The sequence below is a fragment of the Vipera berus genome, assembly GCF_964194415.1.
Source record: "Vipera berus genome assembly, chromosome: 1".
Lineage (NCBI taxonomy): Eukaryota > Metazoa > Chordata > Lepidosauria > Squamata > Viperidae > Vipera > Vipera berus.
Genome location: NC_138202.1, coordinates 335,988,546 through 336,014,197, shown reverse-complemented (window position 1 = coordinate 336,014,197; position 25,652 = coordinate 335,988,546). Strand labels below are relative to the sequence as shown.

The window sequence follows — 25,652 nt, the reverse complement described above, 5'->3', positions numbered from 1 at the left end:
CTCTGTTATGTCCCTGCCATTTTGGTCCTTTATCATGCCCATTTTTGCATGAAATGATCCCTTCATCTCTCCAATTTTCTTGAAAAGATCTCTGGTCCTCCCTATTCTATTGTTTTCTTTTATTTCATTTAAAAAGGCATTCTTATCTCTTCTAGCTATTCTCTGGAATTCTGCATTCAGTTGCGTGTATCTTTCCTTTTCTCCCTTGCCTTTCGCTTCCTTCCTTTCCTCAGCTATTTGCAAAGCTTCCTCAGACAGCCATTTTGCTTTCTTGCATTTCTTTTTCTTTGGGATAGTTTTAGTTGCTACCTCTTGTACAATGTTGTGAACCTCTGTCCATAGTTCTTCAGGCACTCTGTTTATCATATCTAATTCCTTAAATCTATTTGTCACCTCTACTATATATTCAACAGGGATATGATTTAGTTCATATCTGAGTGGCCTAGTGCTTTTCCCTACTTTCTTCAGTTTAAGCCTAAACTTTGCAACGAGAAGCTCATGGTTTGAGCCACAGTCAGCTCCTGGTCTTGTTTTTACTGACTGTATAGAACTTCTCCATCTTTGGCTGCAGAGCACATAGTCAATCTGATTTCTGTGTTGACCGTCTGGTGATGTCCATGTGTACAGCCGTCTCTTGGGTTGTTGGAAAAGACCATCGTATGACCATCATATTCTCTTGACAAAATTCTATCAGCCTGTGCCCTGCTTCATTTTGTACTCCAAGGTCAAACTTGCCTGTTATTCTGGTTATCTTTTGGCTTCCTACTTTAGCATTCCAATCCCCCATGATGATAAGGACATCATTTTTTTGGTGTTAGTTCTATAAGGTGCTATAGGGTTTCACAGAACCAGTCAATTTCATCCTCTTCAGCACTGGTGGTTGGGGCATAGACTTGGACTACTGTGATATTGAATGGTTTTGCCTTGGATTTGAACTGAGATCATTCTGTCATTTTGGGGATTGTATCCCAGTATTGCTTTTCCTACTCTTTTATTGACTATGAGGGTTACTCCATTTCTTCTGGGGAAATGGGGGATTCTTGCCCACAGTAGTATACCTGATGGTCATCTGAATTAAATTCACCCATTCCTGCCCGTTCCTGTCCATTTTAGTTCACTGATTCCTAAGATGTTGATATTCAGTCTTGTCATCTCTTGTTTGACCACGTCCAGCTTTCCTTGATTCATGGATCTTACATTCCAGGTTCCTATGGAGAAAAATTCTTTACAGCATCGGACTTTCCTTTCACCACCAGATACATCCACAGCTTAGCATCCTTTCGGCTTTGGCCCAGTCGCTTCATTCTTTCTGGCGCTACTAGTACTAGCCCTCTGCTCTTCCCCAGTAGCATATTGGATGCCTTCTGACCTGAGGGGGCTCATCTTCCAGTGTCATATCATTTTGCCTTTTGGTACTGTCCATGGGGTTTTCATGGCAGAAGAAACAATTAAAAGAAGCTTTACAGAGAGATATTAAAACTCAAACTAAGGAGATATTTTCTGACTATGGGAAATTTGTATCATCTGCAGATTTAATCAGCATCACCAACTTCCTTTTGATCCAATTCAAATACTATTGAAGGATAGGGACCTAGGGATTCATTATTGGTGAACGTTCTTTGATTATGATTTTCAAAGTAGTTTTGTATCCACTTCATCAACAGGCTATTTAACTGGCATTTTACTAACTTCTAATCAGCATGTCGTAAAGGACTCTCAAATGCTTTGATGAAATCAGGATGTGTTGCAGTTGTGTGCAAGAATTTAGCCATATGTGAGGTATTAAACTATTGAACATGGCAGGTGCAGAAATTTGGCCAGTCTTTCAGACAATACTTTATAATATCTCCTTTGGCAGAAATAACAGCTTCTAAGCATTTCCTGTAGCCAGCTAAAATGAATCTGTTTATTTTTTGCTTTTGGAATTTATTTCTGCTCTTTTCATAGACGTCTTGGAGCTCAAAAATATTCTTAGGTCTCCTTGCTTGCACTGCATATTTGAAATCTCTTAGAAGATTCTCAGTCTGGAGAACTGAAGACTATTTCACAAGAAATTGCATAAATATCCAAAAGAGTCAGTTTGTTGTAACAGTTAAGGCATCAGGCTAGAACGTGGAAAACTGTGAGTTCATGCCCACATTGAGCATGAAACCAGCTAGATAAAGTTGGCCAGTCACTCTCTCTCAGCCCTAGGTAGCTAACAATGGACAACCACTACTGAAATTATAGTAAGAAAACTACAGGGATTATTCCAGGCAGTCATCAACAGTCAACATTGACTTGAAGGCACCAAAAACAAAACAAAACAAATCACCAAGCTACCCATGAAGTACTTACCAGAAAGAAATATAAAGGTTTTTGTAAAGTCGCGTGCTTCACATAGAGATGGACACAGAGCTGGGGTGAAGATGAGTTTATTCTGAACAGAATGAACTGGGGAAACAGGGAAGCCTGGCGTCTATTTGTACCTGCCCAGGTGGATGGCATCCAATCAGTTCAAACCTGGGCTTCCTGCCAGTGCAGGTGACAATGGGTGTAGATCCTGGCTTCCCACCAGGCTGACCATGCCTGGGGCTGTCAACAGCTTAAGTCATTAGGCTTATCCTGAGTGAGCAGTCATCGCCCGGAGCTGTCCAGCCCCTCTGCTGATCTGCACCATCAGCCTCCTGCTGTGCTGTCCTTTGTGTATGCTGGGAGGCATACACTGCAGTTTTCTTATTTTGAATGTGCAAACAATTGTATTTAAATAATAAATATGCATTCAAACTTGCAAAAAAAAAAAGGGTTTAACTGTACCACATAAAGATAGTATCAGTTTCAATTCAGGAATTCACTGAAATAAACAATTTAGTTAGGCTGCTTTAATTTTAACATTCAATAGTATGACAACTATAGCAAAAAAATATCTGTCCTTTATGACATAGGAGACAGGGCCATTGTAAGAGAAAAGTGAGTACTGTATTTTATAAATGCAGTAATTTAAGGCGATAGTAAGGTGCCAAAATTGTTGAGTTGGCATCCTAGTTTAAAATGGTTCTGATTTATCTGGGCATCACTGTGACTGGGTTCATACAATATTCTAAACCAAAAACATGGTACTGAGTTAACCACCACTTGTGGCTTATTCAGTAGATCAAGATTAAATAAAACATGTCTTCATGCTGTGTCTTAAGCCAGTTAATAGCTGGGCTCACACATCTTTTGATTTTGGATTAGTCTGCTGTGAAAAATCCTACCATTGTGGTTTGCAAATTTATATACCCCCCATCTCACAGATATGATTGAAAAATCACAGTTTATGACAGGGTTAGGTAACTGTTTGTCCTTAAACAGCCTCTTGGTCACTTCCAAAATATCTTCCAGCCAAGAAGACTGGGTTGCAAAGTTCAGAACCATTTTGAGGTGGGAATATACAAAAACTATTATTATATGTCCCAAATAGGCATCACACACTTTAAAAAGCAAGCTATCAAAACCACAGGAAAAATGGAAAATCCCTGCCCACTGTTGGGTGTCTTATGGTTCCACCATTTTGCATCATCATCCTTCCCACCACAGTCCTAGTCCTTTCCAAATTTTCATTGCAATCCTTAGTCCCCAAAAGGTTGCCCCATTCCTAATTCATGCAAATCCAACCCACTTTAGTTTAATTACGTAATTATTATGTTTTACAAATTTTGGGTTGCTGAACCTAGTTCAAAGTTCTCTTGCAACTATAATGGGACTTGGACTGACATAATCAAAAGAAATCTCAATATTCATTTAGAAAATGTAATTTTCTAGCATTCTCTAATAGATTCTCCCGCCTCCCCCCCTGGATATTTTACTACTACTAACCCTACAGTTGGACAGTGGACAGTTTGAATTAAACTTTAATCAATGAAATGAACATTTTGCTGCCTCCAAAGAGAAGATAATCTAATTTGTATGCGTGTATGTGAGTAAAAGAATTTTTGATGCAGTAAAAGTATAGAAAACAAAAAAAGTTTTTTAAAAATAAATAAAAACATATAATTATGCCTTCTATCCTTCTTTCTGCTGAATAATTGAATATTCAGTTTTGTTCCTTTAACCTCTTTCACCCTTTTGAATAATCAAATCCAGAAATCATTGGATTTTTCCCCCTTCCTTCAACAAAATGCCAATATAAAGTTTCCAGTCTTTCAAAAAAGTCTTCATTGATTTTTCTCTTCCAAAACTGATCAGCTTTACTGTCCCCTCAAATTCAAGTATTTTCATAATCCAATCTGCCACTGTAGGCATTTTATTAATTTTCCATCTTTTTGCATTCAATAATCTTGTTGCACCCATTTCTAAGTCTTTTTCTTAAATCCTTATGCCTGTTATCAAGCTAAGTCATTCAAATCTCATTGGCCAGTCTGTTTAGCATAAAAGCCAACCCCAGCCTGAAGGCTTGCATAGTATTGATGCACTCTTTATATGTATATGAACATCCTCTTTGTATGTGCCCTGCTCTCCCCTAATTTGAACCAAATGTGCTGTGTTAATATCCCCTGCTTTTTCTATAAACAAACAGTTGCATCACCAGGGGCACAGAGCCAGGCAGATTCTAATAATATTTTAAGCAATTACTGCTTTATTATTATTTGGTTGAGTTTGGCTTCCATCCACAACTTGCACTGCGGAATGTGCAATAAATTTAAAATTCCCTAGAAATTACAAAGGTGGGGATAGGGGATAGCAACTATTTGGCTTTTTATTACATATGTTAAAAATGTTTCTGCGTATGGCTTAGTTACGGGAAAAGTGGGAGCTATCCATTGACAGAATAAAGTTTAGTTTCTATTTATGTTAAAAATGCAGCCAGTTATGGATATAGATCTTTCTATTTTCCTGAGAAAGTTGAAGACCCCAACTATGTCCTTGGTCTTTATTTTCCCCACCCACTCATGGTTTTGAAAATCAGTCACTGCATTTCATATACTAGTTCTGACCAGCTGTTGAACACACAAAAATTGAGTTGCCTAGGAAATGCACTAGTTCCTCCCAACTTGAAAAATTTAAGAGAGCCCTTAGAATATTGCCATGTTGATTTCCAGATGTCATTTCATTAATTTTGAAATTAGACTGCCTTTCTTTCCAGTGTGTGATTCTTTTTGCATGAATTAGTTTACTAAATTTCCCTTCAGCTTAAATTAAATGAGGGTGGTGCAGTGGCTCAATGGTTAAAATGCTGGGCTTGTCGACTGGAAAGCCAGAAGCCCAGGTTCGAGACCCAAGCACAATGCGATGGCGTGAGAGCCTGTCCTCGCCCCATCTCCTGCCCACCTAGCAGTTTGAAAGCATACAAATGCGAGTAGATAAATAAGTACCACTTCAGTGGGAAGGTAACAGTGCTCCATCATGTCATGCTGGCTACTTGACCATGGAAATATCTTCGGCCAGTGCTGGCTCAATGGCCTTGAAACCACCCCCTATAGTCAGCAACAACTAGTGGAGTAAAATCGGCAGGGACTCCTTTACATTTATTAAAATTAAATGGTACGACTGTATTCTAACAAGACTTTCTTGAGTCTAAGGGATGGAATAGATCTAGATAATTGCAACCAAGTAATAGATGGCAAGGGACGTGGTGGCTCAGTGGGTTAGGACGCTGAGCTTGTTGATCAGAAGGTCAGCAGTTTGGTGGGTCGAATCCCGAGTGCCGCGTAAAAAAGTGAGTGCCTGTTACTCGTCCCAGCTTCTGCCAACCTAGCAGTTCAAAAGCACGTAAAAATGCAAGTAGAAAAATAGGGACCACTACGGTGGGAAGGTAACAGCGCTCCGTGCGCCTTTGGTGTCTAGTCATGCCGGACACATGACCACGGAGACGTCCTCGGACAAGCACTGGCTCTTTGGCTTTGAAACGGAGATGAGCACCGGCCCCTAGAGTCGGAAACGACTAGCACACATGTGTGGGGGAACTTTTACTTTTACCTTTTTAATAGATGGCAACCAAAATTACCAACAATTTGGAGCAGTTCCCACAGGAGGAAAATTTACTTCACAGTTAGAATTTGAATGCTAATCCAATTACATTGATTGGCCACAGATTCAGGACAGACCTGCTGCCCTTCCCCCACCCTACCAAAAAAACCCACAACAGAGCAAAGTATAAGTGTCACATTTGGGTAGGAGGACAGTGCCAATTCAAGGTCTTGGCAGCTAAGTGCACTTTTTAATAGGCATGATTAATATTATGTGGAATTTGGTCAAGGAATTAGATAAATTTGTGGCAGTGGTGAGGACTATCAAAATATAACATTTTTAATGTATCAATGGAGGGTCCCCATCTCCGTCCTTACTCTTCCCTATGTTCAGAAGTAAAATATTGGTAACTATCATGTGAGACATTTTATATTCAAATATATTTTATTTTATACTGTTTCCATCTTCCCTTAAAACCTTAACAGAACCCACAATGGTCTGAGAATCAGTGTCTCCACTAGATAATTGACAGTCCAACTGAAACTAAACTAATCAAGTAAAAGTAGCAAATGGGAAAATCCTTTGCCTGAATTTCCTCAAGCTCCCAAATACTTTACCCAGACCTAATCCACATATCAAAGGATAAGGTCTGCAAACACAATAGATTAATTAATTAAATTAGTCTCCCAGCGGAACTGCATGTTCACAAGAATACACACACACACTCCTCAAATGTCAGCCTAGAATCAATGTGTAGACACTTCCACACCCCCTATAAAAATCTGCTGCTGTACCCCATTTCTCTGCAATTACCTCTAAAGGCAAACTGTTTACTTTTAGGAATAAATATTTCTTCTTTTCTCACAGCTGTCGGGATCTCATTTTTATTTATTCTTGCGCAACTCGGCTCAAGTTGGAACCCCAAATTATTCTGACAATCAGTTATTAAGAAGCACAGTGGAAAAGTGGGTTTCCTTTTGATTCCTGGCTTAAACTCCTGGTTGGGTCTAGTGGGAAACAGATCTTGAAATACAGATTGATAAGTTCAATTTCATACATTCATTGCTTGGGTTAACATAGTGAATTGCCTTTTTTTTGAGCTCACACAATATATTGACTCTTAAGCTAAGTAACAATGTGGGTTTGCACACCAAGGCCACAACCAGTGTTAAAACTAATTAAACTTAGTCCATTTTGAGGACAATACACAGATACAGATGTGGTCTAATCCACATTTTGAGAAGTCCTAACTTAGAGTAATGTGTGAACTTGGCAAAAATGTGCTTTTCTTATTTTTATTTTGTAGGCTTTACAAAGGCAACTAGTATTCATTGTAAACTATAATTCATGGGTTAACATGTTGTGTGAGCCTAGTCAATTGAGGTTTTATTCTGTGTCACAGTTAAGCAAATCATGGCACACAAATTGTATGAACACAGCAAGCATTGACAATACTAGATGGACCAGTCTTCTAAGTTGGCATAAGGCTGGTTTCTAAGTTGCTATATTTACCTGGAAGCAGGAATAAAATATGTTTCATATTACATCTTTGGAATTTTATTTTTCATTAATGGAGACAAAATTCTGTGTTATGATGCCCAGGATGGCCCTCTCTGGGACTGACAATTACAAGTGTTTCAGATATTGTATTTTTCCCCTTGCTGTTGGGTGTTGAGGAACCCTTTATAGTTCAGGATAAACATATTATTTTATTACGGGTTTGTGCTGTTTTTCTTTTTTTTTACTGACTAAATTTGCCAGGTGAACTATGTAATTTTGTCTTTGTTTTTTATTATGTGCTTTTATTTTTAATTGTATCCACATTTATGCTTTGCAACCGACAGTACTTTGACCTAAATATTGTTTACGTCTGGGTGGAGAAAGTGAGATATAAATATATATACTCTAAAACATTTCTGAATGGGTGACTTCAGAATATATGCTCCAGAATGTAAAATGATACTTTCCAACAGCAATGCCTGCTTCAAGGCATTTTAAGGATGCAGTTTTTATTACTTAGATGCAGGGCTTTTTTTGTCATAGAACGCTCCGAATGGAGTTCCGGCACCTTTTTTGGATGAAACCTTGTAGGGTAGGCAAGCCGGGTTGTAGGACATGTGTGAGTTCCGGCACCTTTTTCTTTTTCAAAAAAAGCACTGCTTAGATGGATTAAGAAATTGTGTAGCAAACAGAGAGAAGAAAACGTGAAGAGAAGAAAACATTTCCAGAGGTTTCAATTGAATGTTTATATAACATAAAGTCATTTGACTCTTAGTGACCACATAGATAGATTCTTCCCCATGAAAATTTGTCCCTGCAATGATCCTTCATACCTTCCAACAGTCTACCCATCACCAATGTAACTTGCTGCTGGTTGTCCTCTCCTTCTCTTTCCTTCCACCTTTCCCAGCAACAGAGCCTTCTCCAAAGTGTTAGATCATTGCATGATATCTCCAAAGTTTAAAAAACTGAGCCTGCTCATTTATGCCTTGAATGAGAACCACAAGTTTTATTCCCCTCAAAGATGGATGGACCAAACAGTAAGAAAAGACTCACAGAGCTGGCTTAAACAAAATAGAAAGAGCCATTTGTCATAGGAAGGACCTTTTCTCGGCAGGAATTGGATAATTGCAGCAGACAGAAACCCTGTAACAGTGCTATTCAGTACATCGTTGGAAGATATGAAAGAAAAGGTTAGGAATCATAGAATAAAGTCTATATGTCACTAGGAGTCACAGAATCAATCAACAAATTCCACTCCCTCTCTTGGCTGTTGCATCTATTCACAATCACTGCTATTTCTGTTCTAAAGGGTGTGTGTAGCATTTGTTGAGCAAAGTGATCAATAGATTGACTGAATCAGTTTTGCTACCATCCCTCTTCAGCAGGTCACCAGCAATGAGAAACCAATTCCCAGCATTGGAGCATAATAGGGCAAGCCTGATTGTAGGACTGTCTAATCTTTCTAGGCTTCTTTTGTTCCTCCTTCTTTTGACCCAGTTCTCTCATAGCTCCAGTTAAATAAAATATCAGATCAAACCTAAACAGATCAGGATCATGAAACAAGTGGAGTCACAAGCAGTGCTTTTATTTAGGGTTTCTCTCCTCTTCCTTTCCTTCCTTTAAACAGTCAACAAATGGCATTTTCTGGGCAGGCAACAGGGTTGGGCTAGTCATTCTGGGTTGCGACTACCTGGACCGAGATGCCCTACGCACAGTCACTCATGCTCTCGTGACCTCCCGTTTAGACTACTGCAATGCTCTCTACATGGGGCTGCCCTTGAGGACCACTCGGAGGCTTCAGCTGGTGCAGAATGCGGCCGCGCAAGTTGTGATGGGGGTTTCCCAACACTCCCATGTAACACCTCTACTCCGCGAGCTGCATTGGCTTCCGGTTGCCCTCCGATGCTGGTAATGACCCATAGGTGCTGGTAATGACCTATAAAGCCCTAAATGGCTTGGGTCCGGGATATCTGAGGGAACACCTGCTGCCGGCATCAAGTTCCCTTCGTCCAGTGCGCTCCCACAGGGAGGGCCTTCTCAGGGTGCCACCGGTTAAAGATTGCCAGTGGGTAACACCCAGGGGGAGGGCCTTCTCTGTGGGTGCGCCTGCCCTCTGGAACCAGCTGCCTGTGGAGCTTAGGACCGCCCCCGACCTTCATTCATTTCACCAGGACCTGAAGACCTGGCTCTTCGAGCTTCCGGCCCAGGCTGAAAGTTTTTAATTGGGGTTTTTTATACTTTTTCAGGGATTAAATTTAATTCTTTTTAATTGTTTTTAATTTTTGTATCAATGTTTTAAGCACCCTGTAAACCATCCTGAGTCCTTCGGGAAAGGGCGGTATATAAATTCAATAAAATAAATAAAATAAATAATAAATTATACTGTTTCTGCCTTGTGCTAAACTAATAGCCATCGAGTTAAAGTATATGCAGTACTGCCAACTGAGCAGATTAGTGCTATTCCACAATTCTGATTAATCGCCATTTGCATTTAGCAGTGGCCCATTCCTTCCATCTTTTTGTAGAGCAGTATTTTTCAACTTTGGCAACTTTAACATGAGTAGACATCCACTCCCAGAATTCCCAACTCTAAAGTTACCAAGGTTGAAAAACACTGCTGTGGAGGATGCAAAATTGTGTCTTTCCCATGCTACATTGTGATATATAGGCAGTGGTGTGGTGGTAAACACATAAAAATTGGCTCTGCAGGTACCACTGTTATTGTGGTGCACGGTGTTGGTCATGGAATAGTTGACTGGCGTAGTGGTTCGGCTCTGCTCACAACCAGTTTGCAAATTACAACAAAATTTACCAATTGGCTCCTGCAGGTCAGCTCCAGAACACCCCTAAATATAGGCATATGCATTCTTGTGGAACTATTCTCATGAAACGTAACTATTTGTGCTATTGGTGGGTGGACAATGAATATAGAGGGGACCTCTGTGCTGGGAATAACAGTTCTACTGCTCTTGCATAAATCCAAATGCCTAGAACACTGTTATATCCAGATTTTGATGAAAACAAGTGCAAAATAGGGACAGGTTGTCCAGGACCTGGATGGGAGGATGCATGGATACCTACATCCTCTGAAATTACCAATTAGTGGCCTTTGACTTTACCCAGTGCTAGTTCTCTGACTTGACCTAGACAGTGCTTTTTTTGTAAAAGAAAAAGGTGCCAGAACTCACACATGTCATACAACCCGCCTTGCCTACCCTACAAGGTTCCATCCAAAAAAGGTGCCGGAACTCCGTTCTGAGCGTTCTATGAGAAAAAAAGCCCTGGACCTAGATGTTATGAATGTGAAGTTCAACAGTTTTATCCAAATTGGGGCTGTTGCTGTTAGCATATTGGGGAAAACACTATCTTAGCCCCAGTGCAGCTAAGAATGACCTCTTCATTCATGGACTGGGGACAAAGGCAATGACATGGGGATATGGCAGACAAAGAGCTTTTGCCTGGTGTGTTTTCACACTGTGGTTAGGGGCAAGATGAGAAATGTTACAGAAGAAGCCAGGCCAAAAAAGGGGGACCTTTTTAAAACTGTTTTAGAAAAGTGGCTTCTTTAGCTAATCCTCTCTTTTCATTTTGACATCCTTTTAAATATTTGAAAAAAGTACACATGCATTAATCCTCTTTCTTCTAGACTAAACATGCTCCATTTCCTCCTACTGTCCTCATATAATTGTGTTCATTTCTCTCAAAATATCATTTTTGGATGAATTGAATTTGAAGTTGCTTAGAAGGTTCACAACTCTGTTTGGCAATTTCTGTTTTCCAAGGGCAAGATCTGAGGGTGTCTTTAGCTTATTTTGGGATGTTGCAAAGTCTGACGTTGCCAAAGGTGTTATGGAGTGATGCCAATGGCAAGGTTTTAACTCAAACAGAAGCCAGACACCACACCAAACCACTATGAAGTTTGTAAATAAGCTTATGGCTTAGCAATATGTATGAAGCAGGTCACTAAGATGAATAAACAAAATATAGTTAAAACAAAGCTAGTTTAATGAATCCAGTCACTAGCCTGCTAGTCATTACTTGATTGGCATACTTGATATTTCTCTACTTTTCAGATTCTTTCTGAAAGAATTAAGATTCTTTCTTAATTCTTTCCTTTCATCTAAAAATAACTACAATTTATTTATTTGGACTTCTATGTCACTAAGTCCTGTAAATGCTAAGTAACTCACAGAATGTCAAATAAAAAGTTGAAGAAATCACATTACTCAAATCAACATTCAGTGAGAGCATAAAACTTTCAGATCCAAAAGCTATTCTGAAAGATAAATTAAACCAGCACAAATCTCCTGGTTTAATTTTCTAGTTAGGGACTTCTCATCAGATCCCACCAGAAATATGGCATGTTCTACATTTATAGCTCCAGAAAATATATAAACCTCAACACTTTATTCATGACTTCCATGGAATAAAACTCAATCTTATTTCTTTAGAATACTATTTTACAGAAAATATAAAATATAAAAATGCACGGCCCAGTGGCTCTGTGGTCAACATGCTGGGCTTGTCAGCCTGGGTTCGAGACCACAGCCATCGTGCAACAGGGTGAGCACCCATCTTTGCCCAGCTCTTGCCCACCTTGCAGTTTGAAAGCATGCAAATGTAATAAGATAAATAGATATCCCTTTGGTGGGAAGGAAACAGTTCTCCATGATGTCATGCTGGCCACATGACCATGGAAAAGCCTTTGGACAGCACTGGCTCAATGGCCTTGAGATGGGAACTGTCCCCTATCATCAACAACCACTGGTGGAGTAAAATTGGCAGGGTCTCCTTTTCTTTTATTTCTGTAGGGTACCATTTTACAGATATTTGTCTACTTATTTATTTATTCCAGGGTCAGCCGACTCCTTTGGTGGCTTATAGTTAAAAAAAGGACTGTGCAGCAAACATCTAAACAAAACAACTCCACCCAACAGGTGCTCAAGCTCCACTCTATCCCAAAGCCCAGGAGAATAGCCAGACCTATCATAAATTCTTGCATGCCATCAGAATGGGAGATCCGATGATGCTCTGGTTACCACACCTGAATGGAAACAGTCATGGGTAATGCAGATCATCAGAGCAAAACAGTCTTAAGGTAGTCCAGTTTGGGATTTCTCTCAAGGTTCATGTGCCCTTTAACCTTTTGCTTGCCTAAAGATTGGCAGCTCTTGGAGTGCTGCCCCTAGCAGTCCTACACCAGCTGGGGCTAATTACAGCAGCCCGAGTTCATGTCAGGTTCCAATTTACCAATCAAGATTTGCTTCTATGGTCCCGAATTATATGCACTGAGTTGCAAGTGGCCCCATACTCAGCTTCAGCTAAATATGTATAGGCTGCAGATCTGGCTCTCTTGTCCTGCTTCCCTCTTTGGAGATCCATTAAATAGGTGAAAAACAGTTTGCCCGAAATTGCTAAAGCCTAGCTTTCAGTGAAGATAACTAAAGAGGAGTCTCTCTTCTTGTGGAGTAGCTACTACAAACCCTTCTTGGATGCTCTTACTACTGCTACTATCATTAGCACGCTTGGTCGATACCAGTGTTACAGTACACAAAATGGTCATGTGTAAAATTAAAGTCTAATAACTGAATAACAGAAGGGACCTTCAAGGTCTTCTAGTCCAACCTCTTGCTCAAGTAGGAAACCCTATTTCAGACAGATGGTTGTCTAATCTCTTCTTAAAAATCTCCAGTATTGCTGAGCCCCCACAACTCCTGGAGGCAAGTCATTCCACTCATTAATTGTTGTAACTGTCAGGAAATTTCTCCTTAGTTCTAAGTTGCTTCTCTCCTTGATTAGTTTCCATCTACTACTTCTTGTCCTGCCTCCAGGTGCCTTGGAGAATAGCTTGACTCCCTCTTCTTTGTGGAAGCCCCTCAGATATTGGAAGTCTGCTATCATGTCACCCCTCGTCCTTCTCTTCATTAAACTAGACATTACCCAATTCCAGCAATTGTTCTTTATATGTTTTAAGCTCCAGTCCCCTAATCACCTTTGTTGCTCTTCTTTGCACTTTTTCTAGAGTCGCAACTTCTTTTTCATATCATCCAAAACTGGATGCAATATTCCAAGTGTGGACTTACCAAGGAATTCAGTTTATGTGATTTACCACCCCTGCCACCTACTCTCATACAGGTTAGAATATCCAGAGTTGTTGCAATGGGGTATTGAGTAATCCAATTATGAGACCTAGTATACCAAAGTATACCAACCCTGACTGCTCTTTAGAAGGCCAGATCCTGAAGTTGAAACTCAAATACTTTGGCCACTTAATGAGAAGGAAGGACTCACTGGAGAAGAGCCTCATGCTGGGAAAGGTTGAGGGCAATAGAAGAAGGGGACGACAGAGAACGAGGTGGCTGGATGGAGTCACTGAAGCAGTAGGCGTGAGCTTAAATGGACTCCAGAAGATGGTAGAGGACAGGAAGGCCTGGAGGAATGTTGTCCATGGGGTCGCGATGGGTCAGACACGACTTTGCAACTAACAACAACAACATACCAGAGTTTAGTACAACTCTTTTTAAAAGAGATCATTCTTTGTTAACAAAGATCCTTACTGATACTCACACATGCTTATGCTACAATGGAGGAGGTCTTCTCTCAGGGTATGATGGATTTCTTTGGAGGTCAAGGCATGCAGGCTTCAAAAGTGTTTTTTTTTTAAGTCATCCTACTTCTCGCTTGGGGGGTTGGCCATCTGCTTTTCACATTACAAGTCTTTTATTAGCAAATTCCTTAGTGTAGCAGCGTCAGTGTTCTTGTTATCTCCATCTTGGCAGGCTGGAATCTGCTCACCATTTCTGATGTTCAGCTTTCGAGGTGAACCCAGTTTCTCCCCACCCTTCATCTGCTTTCAGCTTTTTGATCTTGCTCACACCCATTCTTTTGCCTCCTGCAATATTTTCCCACTTATCCTCCATTCATTTCCTCAAGTGCTTACAGCGCATTTGGGCTGTAATCAGGGAGTATAGATGTCCCAGTAATAATCACAAACAAGTAATTAGAATAAATCAGTTAGGTATACAAGTGGTACTAAGTCTGAGATTCACCCCACGAGAGATTTATTAAGATGCAACAAGAGAAGCAGCCCCCAACTGATTCTCTCTAAATATTTTGAATTTCAGTTCCTCTGTCAATATATCAGTAACTATTTTGGTTGGCATTTACCAATCCAGATTTGTCGGACTTCAGTTCCTGCTGCTTTTTGTTTCTGGAAGACAATAATGGGAATCCAACTTCAGGGTGAGGTTGAGGGTTTGGGAAAAGCTAATCCAACTAAACTAATACTTATGAAGGAGAATATTTGTAGCTCGGGGTTGAAATGAAGGGTTCTTGTTGCTCTCTGAGCTTGGTTGTTTCCTTGCAGATGTTTCATTATCTAAACTAGGTGGCATCATCAATGCCACCTAGTTTGGGTATTGAAACATCTTCAAGAAAACAACCAAGCTCAGAGAGCAACAAGAACCCTCAAACCAATACTTACTTTACATAACACATATAGCGATTTAATTGCACAGATCACTAAAGTTACACTCCAGAAATTGCATAGGGATCAAGACAAAATTTTAAGAAGATATATTTTAATTAGAATTAAATGCAATTAATTACATTATTATGTGTCATGGTTTCATGCTGAAATGGGGTTCGGTAGGTTGCAGTTTGGCATCTTGTGGGACCTAGTCATTTTCTTAACACCTTGGGTAATTATATTAAGCCATAATGTAGTTTCTTTGAAAATGAATATTTCTGGTGAACAAGTAATTGTGATTTGTTAGCCCTGCTCTGGAATTTAATGTGTTCTGGGAATTTAACCTGTGTATTAAATATTTGCCATACTTTGGCTCAAGAAAATGTTATGGATAGGCTTTTTAAATTTAATCCAAAGCTTTACAGATGGGATGGGGTAAAAAGAGGAATATGGAGGTAAGTTCGTGCAAATGAGAGGAAACGTAGCGCTCAAGGGGGAGGAAAGAGGGGAAAAAATCAACCTGTTGTAGTGATCAGTCTTTATATTTATGGCCCAGCTTGTTGCTCTTCTTCAGGAACATGAAAAAAACATAAAATATTGTGATTATTGTATGCGTTATTAGGAACAAAGATACGTTATCAATTCCCGCACCCAAAGCCCCTTAGGAACAATGTACTGTAACATTTATTAGAGTTAAACATGCAAGATACCTGGAAAAAAAATCCTTTGTCAAAAACAATATTTAAAAAAAGATAACAAATTTATTCTAAAAAGGAGCCTTTTATGCAGCATGTCACATCAATAAAAAGTGACGCATCTTTTTCCAATCAAAGGGAGAAGAAAAGATCGTTTTTTTTTCATTCCATGATACAGTACAAACTCAAGAGTTTACAAGCTTCAGAATAAGAAGATTCCCCACTGCCACAGCTATTTAGCAGCTGTGTTAATCCAAGACTGTTTGCAATAAGAAGTTAAAAGAAGCTGACCCTGACCTTGTAAGAAAGTATGAATCAGCAAAAGAAAAATAAGTGTCTCTGCATTATCACATCCTAGAAGATCTTAACACCCCTTTACTATGTAAACAGAAAAAAACAAAATGTCTCTAAATTCCCAGATAATGACACGGCACACATTTGTATCAGGGATACAAAATTATCCTCCTTACCAAAATGATTGTTTCTGTAACTACAAGATTCAGTGTAAAAATCTTACAGTAAGTTAACCTTCCTCTATTTTATTAAAAAAAATCCTGGAAAAAAAAATCTCATGATCATGAAAATACCTCTCAAATTGTTTCTCTGCCATCTCTAGAACATTCACTCTGTTCCTATCTCTAACTTCTGCTATCTCCTTTCTATGTTTTGTAGTTTCTAGACCTCAGAGGTCTCCTGAAGACCTGAAGATGCTAATGGGAAGTGTGAATCAGTTGAATGAAAGTTTTCAGAATCTTCAGTTGAAAACAGGGAAGCAGTTACCTGTCAAAGGAGACATCCTGGACCAAATTTGGAGCCTGCAAGACATGCTTCAGAATCATTCTGACTCTCTGCTGATGTTGAGCAGCTCACTTCAGAAGTTGGAAGGGGCACTCAGGAGCCTGCAGGCCCAGGCATCTCAGGCAGATCGAGTCCTTTCAGGCCTACACGATAGCCTGAGCCAGCAAAACGACATGGCACAAATGGAAATCTACAAGCTTGCTGTAGAGGGAAATAGTAGCCGTTTGCTTTTGAGGCACCATGAGGACTTACTCTCTAAGCTGACATCTCAAGTGGAGAGCTTGAATGATGAACTGACAGAGGTAGGTGGTCAGGTGGGTAGCATGAACCGGACTCTGTCTTATGACGTGGGAATCCACCATACCCGTATCCAGGACCTGCAAGTCCTCATCAGCAATGCCTCAGAAGATGCTCGGCAGATGCGCTTTGTCCACATCGCCATGGAACAGCAGCTCAAACATGAACTGGCCATTCTGAACAATGTGACCGAGGATCTGAGGCTCAAGGATTGGGAGCACTCCATTGCTTTGAAGGATATCTCAGTGATACGAGGTAAGGAGTTCAGCAAATGTAATTGCCTCTTGGATTCAGGCATAATTCAAGGTGCTAGTTGTCAAATTGAGGGCACTTCATGACTCAAGGCCTGCATACCTATGTGACCATCTTCTCTGGATAGAATCTGCCTGCCCAGTGAGATCAGAAAGAATGGGCTTCCTGAGGGTCTCTTATTTGAAGAGATGTCATCTATAGGGATCATGTGGGTAAGTCTTCGGAACAGCTATTCCTCATTATTTTGTTGTATTCTAGTTGAATGGGCTTCTGAAGGGCCATGAAGACCTTGCTCTTTAGGAATGCCTTTGGGGATGTGGAGGTTTAGCCTGCCCTATTTGGTTGGTACTATCATGATATATTGGAGGTGTTTATGTGTTGGATGTCTTTAACTTTATTGTGGCATTCTGTAAGCCCACTTGGAACCTGTGAGAACTTAGTCGCTATATGCATATGTAGCTTAGAACATAGTAGTAAAGCTACATAGAATGCATTCAGCTAATCTTTGTACATGAGCCGTGGTGATGTACTGATTAGAATGCAGTATTGCAGGCTAACTCTGCTGACTGCCAGGAGTTTGATGCTGACCACTTAAGGTTGACTCAGCCTTCCATCCTTCTGAGGTCAATACAATGAGGACCCAGATTGTTAGGGACAAAATGCTGACTCTTAAACCGCTCAGAGAGTGCTGTGAAGTACTATGAAGCAGTACATAAGTCTATGTGTCCTGAGTCCTTTAGGAGAAGGGTGGTATAGAAATTCAATAAATAATAATAATAATAATAATAATAATAATAATAATAATAATAATAATAATAATAATAATAATAATAATAATAATAATAATAATAATGTGCTATTGCTGTTGCTAACATCCAGCACACTAGAAAGGTAGCATATACATTTTTAAAATAAAATATATTTTGACCATTCCAAGTTAATCATGGACCATATCATAGAGGTTTAAAGTGAAGTCTCATCCTCTGCATGATATATGTATTATTAATTAACTTAATCTGGAATTATATTTCCCCCCCCCGAGACCCATATGGCTCTCCCCTGGTAACATTCTAGCCCACGGGTGTCAAACTGGATTGCATCACGTCATGTATCTTGACGCATCATGACGTTTTTTGCCTTTGCAGTACTGGGGTGGGCATGGCCTGAGCAAGACGCATCTGGCCTGCGGGCCGCCAGTTTGACACCCCTGTTCTAGCCATTCTTCCACGTTTGGGGGCAGAATGAAAATTTACCCCCGTGTTTGCATTTTCTTTGGTTGTATATTGTTTCTGGGACTGCTCATGATTCTTTTTTATGCTTTGTAATTTTTGAACTTTTAATTTTAAGACTTCCAGAGTTACTGGTAGTTGGCCACATAGACGTTGTATAAATTAATCAATCAATATCTTGTAACTATGGGAGAAACATTTCTTAAAATCAGGTGAGAAACCTGAATAAGTCAATGTGAGGGCAGAAAGCATTTTTTAAAATTCTTATTTGGATTTGTGACATCATTGGGTAGCTGATAATTAGCTATGAGGTGCCATCAAGAAAATATATTCATATTAAAAATATTGTTCTCAATCATTTCTGGTTGTGACATTATTATGTGACAAAGAGATTTCCCCCCATCCATATTGCCTTTATGATCAGTGGCTCTGAACAGAGAAATTCTGTTTTCAGTTTACACGAAAAATTAAAGGGAGAAATGCTTCCTTTGCAACTAGCTTCATGGTCACGGGAACTTTGCCACCTAGTGGCAAGACTTGATGTGTTTGGCTTTTTTTTTCTAGAACAAAATGTAATTATGGATATTTGACAAAATAGTTCTGGTATTGTTGTTCTGGTCCATGGATTCAGATGCTGATCAAATTCTAAATTAAGCTATGCTTGAAATACTAGCAATTTGATTGAACAGTTAAAGCCATCAAATGCTCTGTTTGTTATGTATCTGTAATACGTTTTCCCCTCACTTTCTTCCCAGTGGTCAATGTTGCATAATATGATTTTGACCAAGAAGTTGACTTTGGGTTTTGAATTGGCATTAATTGCTTAGGGATAGATCATTCTGCCAGCTTCACACATGGTCATTCATTCTGCCTCAATCATATTTTTAGGGCTATTTCCAGATGGTGTCAATTTCACACATGTTACCCATAAATCCATTTAATCTAATTTCCAGACTACAATGCAATATTTTTAAATGCACAAAAATACACAAATATATATCAAAATGGATTTCCTGTCACAGTATGTTTTTATAAATGTATTTCACCCAAATCATTCATTTATGGATTATTTTTTCTTCAAATATAGCTTTTAAAAAAGTTTTGGTAAAATTTTGAAGGTGAAAAGTGCACCTAAAAATCTAGAGAAGCATAGAATTGGAAGGAAAATTACATTACAAATTTCACAATAGTCCAGGAGCTAACAAGTCATTTTAATCATTAGTTATAAAGAATTAAAATTTTCAAGCATTCTTAAAATCTGTTCAACTTTCCATATATTTTCACCCTCTTAGTATGCTAGCCTACAATATTTAGAATCCCTAACAACTTGGCTGTTGTCTAAGATTCCTGGTGTATACTGCATTGTGAAAAACCATTCTATTTTACCAATTCCCATTCATTTTTTTTAAACTGAATACATATAGGAGATATCACACACATGCATAGTAAACAGCTGCTGAGTCCTGTTGTGTTTCTTGTTTTGTTTGCTTTTGAGCAAGTTAACCTTTCAGTGATCTTGTTGAAACTGAGAGTTTTTATATTTCCCAAGAAAATGCATTGTTTATTTGTCTCAAAACACAGAGGTAGAACCTGAAATTTTGCTGTTTGTGTGTCAATCAGTCAATCATCTAGGCAAGCAGCAAGTTGGGCAAATGAGTTTACATAATGTAAATAGCACAAGACAAAAACTGTTAATCCTTTCCCCTCACACAAAAACCCTAATCCAAATTCCACATCCTGTGCTTTTTTAAAAACAACAACAAAAACAAGCATTTAACAGATGGCCCTGTTTAAATTAGTTTACAGCAAGAGTGGCCAACTGCAGCCCTAGAGCTCTAAGGTAAAGGTAAAGGTTCCCCCGCACATGCGTGCTAGTCGTTTCCAACTCTAGGGGCCGGTGCTCATCTCCGTTTAAAAGCCAAAGAGCCAGCGCTTGTCTGAGGACGTCTCCGTGGTCATGTGGCTGGCATGACTAGACGCCAAAGGCGCACGGAACGCTGTTACCTTCCCACTGCAGTGGTCCCTATTTTTCTACTTGCATTTTTACGTGCTTTCGAACTGATAGGTTGGCAGAAGCTGGGACGAGTAACAGGCGCTCACTCTGCTACGCGGCACTTGGGATTCGACCCGCCAAACTGCTGACCTTCTGATCGACAAGCTCAGCGTCCTAACCCACTGAGCTCTATGTGGTTACAAATTGCTCTTTTGCAGCCTTCGGCTGGAAGTGTGATTGCCAAACCTTAATGGCATATTTTTTCATTATTTTGATATGGAAAGAACCCCAAACTGTGGCACGCTCCTAATATATGATGAACAGTATTGTAAAAAGAAAGGACATAGCTACCATAGATAAATGGTAGCTATGGTGGCTCAGTGGTTAGAATGCAATTGTGCAAGCTAACTCTGCCCATAGCCAGGAGTTCAATACTGAGCGGGTCAAGGTTGACTCAGCCTTCCATCCTTCCGAGGTTGGTAAAACAATGACCCAGATTGTTGGGGGCAATATGCTGACTCTGTAAACTGCTCAGAGAGGGCTGTAAAGCACTGTGAAGCGGTATAGAAGTCTAAGTGCTATTGCCTTTTTTCTGTATTGACTGTTCTGGACCTAGATTGTTACCCTGTTTTTTAGTGGAGAACAATCCCATCATAACATTTCCCCATTTGCTATTTCAATGAGGAGTAGGTTTCAGAAAGATGAATTCAGCAGAGCTACAGAAAGCTGGCTATCATTTTAAATGCACTAAATGCATACTTTCTCGCAACGATCACTCAGTTCTGCTCATCTTGCTAATGATTTAGAGGATTACGGTAAAGCACTCTACTTGGGGCTGCCTATGAATATGATTTAGAAACTACAATCAGATAGTGGGTCAGACTGTTTAACACAACGACACCTATTCTTTAAGAGCTGGATTGGTTTCCAGTAAATTTCCAGATACCTGTCAACATGCTAGACTTTACCTATTTAGGTACTTCTCAACTTACAACCATTCATTTAATGACAGTACAATAAGTTTGAAAATGTGACTTTTGACTCACCCATGAACTTATGACTATTGTAGCATCCTTGAGGTCACATGATCAAAATTAGGGTGCTTGCCAACTGGCATGTATTTATGACAGTTGCAGTGTCACATGATTGCCATTTGCAACCTTCTCAGCTAGCTTCCAATAGACGAAGTCAATGGCCAAAGGTGAATTTGCTTAACACAGCAAAAAAGGTCATAACACTGGGTGCAATTCACTTAATGACTTGATTGCTTAGCAGTGGAGGTTCCAGTCACAATTGTGATTGTAAGTTAAGAACTATCTATAAAACCCTTTAGGGTTCAGATTTACAGTTCTTGTAGAAATCTCTGCTCTGAGTGAAATTTTCTTATTTTGTGCACTCTGATTGGGAGAGTATGCTTCTGATTCCACCTCCCCAGATGGTGTCGAAACAGGAACACAGAGACAAGCCTTTTCCATGGGTGTCATAACTCTTTGGAATTAAAGAGTAAGATCCCTCTCCTTTCTGTCATTTAAGAATCTGGTAACAAACCATTCTTTTCCATTGGTGACAAGAGTGGTAATGCTATCTATGGTGTTCTGAGAACTGTGATGACAATCTTTTACACTGATTATGCTCTATAGATTGATGATGTTATGTTTTTATATTGGCTTAGCTTTTCACGATTTCATTACTGTGACCGGCCTAGATTGTGGCAGGGTAGAAATGCTACAAAAAGAGAATGCAAAAGAGAGTGAATGCTTAAATACAAGCAGGAGCTTAGACAGTATCTTGACACCAGGAATAAGTTGCTCTGGCTGAAGATTTTCCAAGTCATGGAGCAAAACGATTGGCCCTTGTGAATTAGATGACTAGTACTCCATGGTGCTATTGGAATACAGAGATCAGTCTGTCAGATTTGGTCTGCTGTTCTTTGATTTTCCCACCCTCTTCTTGTTTCCCTGAATGACTAGACCCTGCACCTTATCCCTCCCCTGCATCAGGCTGCTAAATATATATTTCTGAATATATGATTCTGACCCTTAAACCAGGGGTGGGGAACAATGGCCCTTTTATGACTTCTGGACTTCAATTCCCAGAATTCCTGAGCCAGCACGCTGGCTCAGGAATTCTGGGAGTTGAAGTCCACAAATCATAAAGGGGCCATCATTCCCCACTCTGCCTTAAACTAAGTGTTGTTTTAGCCTCCTAGAATATGACATCTTCTGCACTGTATATTTATTTACTTCACAGGCTAAATTCCAGAACATAAAAAAAAGGATCACAGGGGCTAGGGATGGGAATGTAGACAAAATCATCAGGGAGAGGTCAAGTTTTTAAAAAGTTTTAGCTTTGGGGCTAAAACTTGATAGAATGTGATTGTAACTTTGGACAGGAAACTGACTGGTTGCTCCAGATGACAGAACCATTAAAATATTGCAGATGAGAAGAGGCCCTGATACTCAGCTGGTAGGACCTTCAGCTGAGATTCATGAGTCTGATTGCCCCTGAATCCCAAATACAGCTGATGGTTTCTTTGCTAAACTTTGACAGTTATAACATGAAGCCATACACCAATACTTTTTTTCCCCACATTCTAGGGCCACCAGGACCCAAAGGGGATCAAGGCAATGAAGGAATGGAAGGTGAACCTGGCCGGCCTGGTATGCCTGGATTGCAAGGTAGTGTGTTATTATTCAAAGGGCTTGTGTGAATCCTGTGCTGTTACTGAGTGACTATAGCAGAGACTAAGAAAGTCCACGCTGTCTCAGTCCTTGCAATTGCCTTGAGGAAACCCTAAAAGGGAAAAAAAACCTCTCCCTAATTTAAGTGGCATTGTCTGCTAAAAAAAGATAATAAGATGACTGGAAAGATCGCTCTTTGCTCAAGATCCTAAAACCTACTCTTATTCCAGGTAGACATCACAGCGGTTCAATGGACAGAGAATCTGATCTGATTAAAAAGCTGTTTTCAGGTCAAAATAGGTGGCATTAAGATTTGAGCCTTTAAAAAACCCCCACAAAACTGCTATTATAGAATTGTAATAGCGTGTATCGTACTGGTGAAGCAAATTTTTCTCTCTGCTCCCTGCTTTAATTTGATTATATGCAATTCCTCTTGATTGCGTTTGATTGCCTGAAATTCCTCTTCATGTTTTTATTCTAGCAAACAATAGACATGTAAAAGATTATTGTGGCTTTTATGGATCATCCTCAGTTTATATTGGCACTGCATCATTAGCAACTAATTCTTAGATGCATTTCAGTTGCAGTAACAGGGAAGTGAGAGAGATGTTTGGTGCCTGAAGGAGGGTGGGGTTCATTTTGTGGGTTCTTAGTGAGCCTCTGAAGGTTTCAAGAAACAGTTCTCCCCTCTTTTGAAACCACTGTTTGTAAAGGGAAATTAAATTAAATCCCTGAAAGAGATTTGCAAGCTAAATAGAAGGTTATGTTGTATATATTCTTAAAGCTTCTGGCCAAAGCACCAGGCCATTATTAACTGCTCACAATTGGCTTAAATTTCTGCTAGAATTAAGACAGAGAAGCTCTGGAGAATCAGTTGCCTTGAGATGTATGGAAGCAGTCCTTTCACTATGTGCAGCCACTATTTTAAAGCAGACTGTCCAGGGTTTAAGAAGCCCTCTTACCTGAGAGTCCTAAGGGGGATTTCTCCAGCCCTTCTGGGGATCCCTTCGTTGAAATACAATTCAGTTCAGAAATAATTATTCCCGCACTCCTTGTGAACTCCTTTTAATCATCAAGATGATCAGGGAAGCAGCCAAAACCAGAAGAAACTATGTTGTAAACAAAGACCATACAATACAGCTTAACCGAATAGCAGCGTTGGAAGGGACCTTGGAGGTCTTCTAGTCCAACATAATAATAATAATAATAATAATAATAATAATAATAATAATAATAATAATAATAATAATAATAATAATAATAATAATAATAATAATAATAATAATAATAATAATAAATAATTATTTGGAAGGGATCTTGGAGGTCTTTTTGTATGGAACAAAACTGCAGCTGAATCTGTATGTTCTGCTTCAGATACCACGAAGCCTCCTCCCGGAAGTTAACAAAGAAAATCCCCAAAATTCCTCAGCCTCTCTGCAGCTCTAAACTATGGACTAGTTGGATCTATATTCTTCACCCCGCAAAGAAGTTGGCTGTAAGCTTAGAAAACCACCCTTTTTCATTTGCTGACTAAACAATCTCCTCGCCACAGTACATGTTAGAAGCCCAGTGCATGTTAAACATGCCACCATTCTTCCCATGAAAATTGCTCCAAGTATGTAGCATAGCAAATGTGTGGCAATTTCCTCACTTTCCCTCTGCTTACATGGGGTTTGGACCACTTCCATCCACCTGACTCAGTCAGTACCTCTTTCTCATTGTTCCTTTTGACACTTCCAAGTTTTGATCCTTTCCCCAGTAGAATTTCTTGGCGATCCTCTCCTTATGAAAGCTGTTAGACTCTCTTCTGTTGACTGACCGATGCCCACTGATGCCCCCTGAGCTTCCTTATTGCTTCACACAGGGTGCAGAACCCAGAAGGGCAAAGTACTATGCCACAAGGAAAAAAAAAACTTATTCTGTCTCCCTTCTATCTGTTGCTTGCTCATAAGCAGTCTTTCTTTATCCCTTGTTTCAAAAAGAGAAAGGCTACCCAGAGTTATTCTTATTGTATTCCCTTATTCCCTTAGATTGCTGCTTGCGTCAAGCTACCTCTTTTTCTTTCTCTTAGCCATGACTCCAGGCCAAACTGTTTCTCTTCTGCTCCTTCCTCCTTTGGACATTTAATTTTCTTGCACTTGGTTCCATTTATATATCTTTTTTTTAACTCTTTGGTTTCATTTTTGCCTTGCCAGTCCTTAATACAGCCACTCCTTGTCCAAATGTTGCTAATTCTAACTCCCGATCTAACCTTTTCATCTATGGCAGGGGCCCCTGCAGCCAGAACCACTGGCTTCAAAATAGGTGCTACAATCAAGCAAATGAATCCACTCACCCCTTTTTATTGTATCTTCAATTTCCTGGGGATTCCAGTCCCGAATGATGCTCCCAATGGTCTCATATTAATGTTAAGCAGTATGGAGGACATAGTCTACTTGGAATTGAATGGGACCTAGTTCTGGGTAGCCGTGTGTTATTTTTTGGAAATACAGGTGTGCTGGGATGTGAAAATTTACAAGAGAGCCATGAAATGAAATGTTCAGTCAAGCCCTGCAAAGCAAATAGCAGCATACAGTATTTATAATTTTTCCTGCGACAACTCAACAAAGACATAGTTAGTGAGCACTGTAATTACTAAGCAAGCCTATGTAGCACAGTCTAATAGTTCCACAATTAGAAAAGCTACATGGCATGAAGGCTAGGCTGCTAGTTTTTATTATTCTTTGCATTATGCAAATGCATTATGAATGCATTTTTTTTAAAAAAAGCAAACTGCAAATGTCTGAGACTTGTTCTTCTTGGATTTTT

General features: G+C 39.6%; 1 protein-coding gene across 1 annotated transcript in view; it reads left to right on the top strand.

Moving 5' to 3' along the window:
- Positions 1-25,652, top strand: part of SCARA5 (scavenger receptor class A member 5) — a 120,583-nt gene that overhangs the window by 55,011 nt on the left and 39,920 nt on the right. The window contains exons 4-5 of the mRNA XM_081322813.1: positions 16,267-16,944; positions 22,761-22,841. Coding sequence (XP_081178939.1) covers positions 16,267-16,944; positions 22,761-22,841 — 759 coding nt within the window. The remainder of the gene's footprint in view (positions 1-16,266; positions 16,945-22,760; positions 22,842-25,652) is intronic.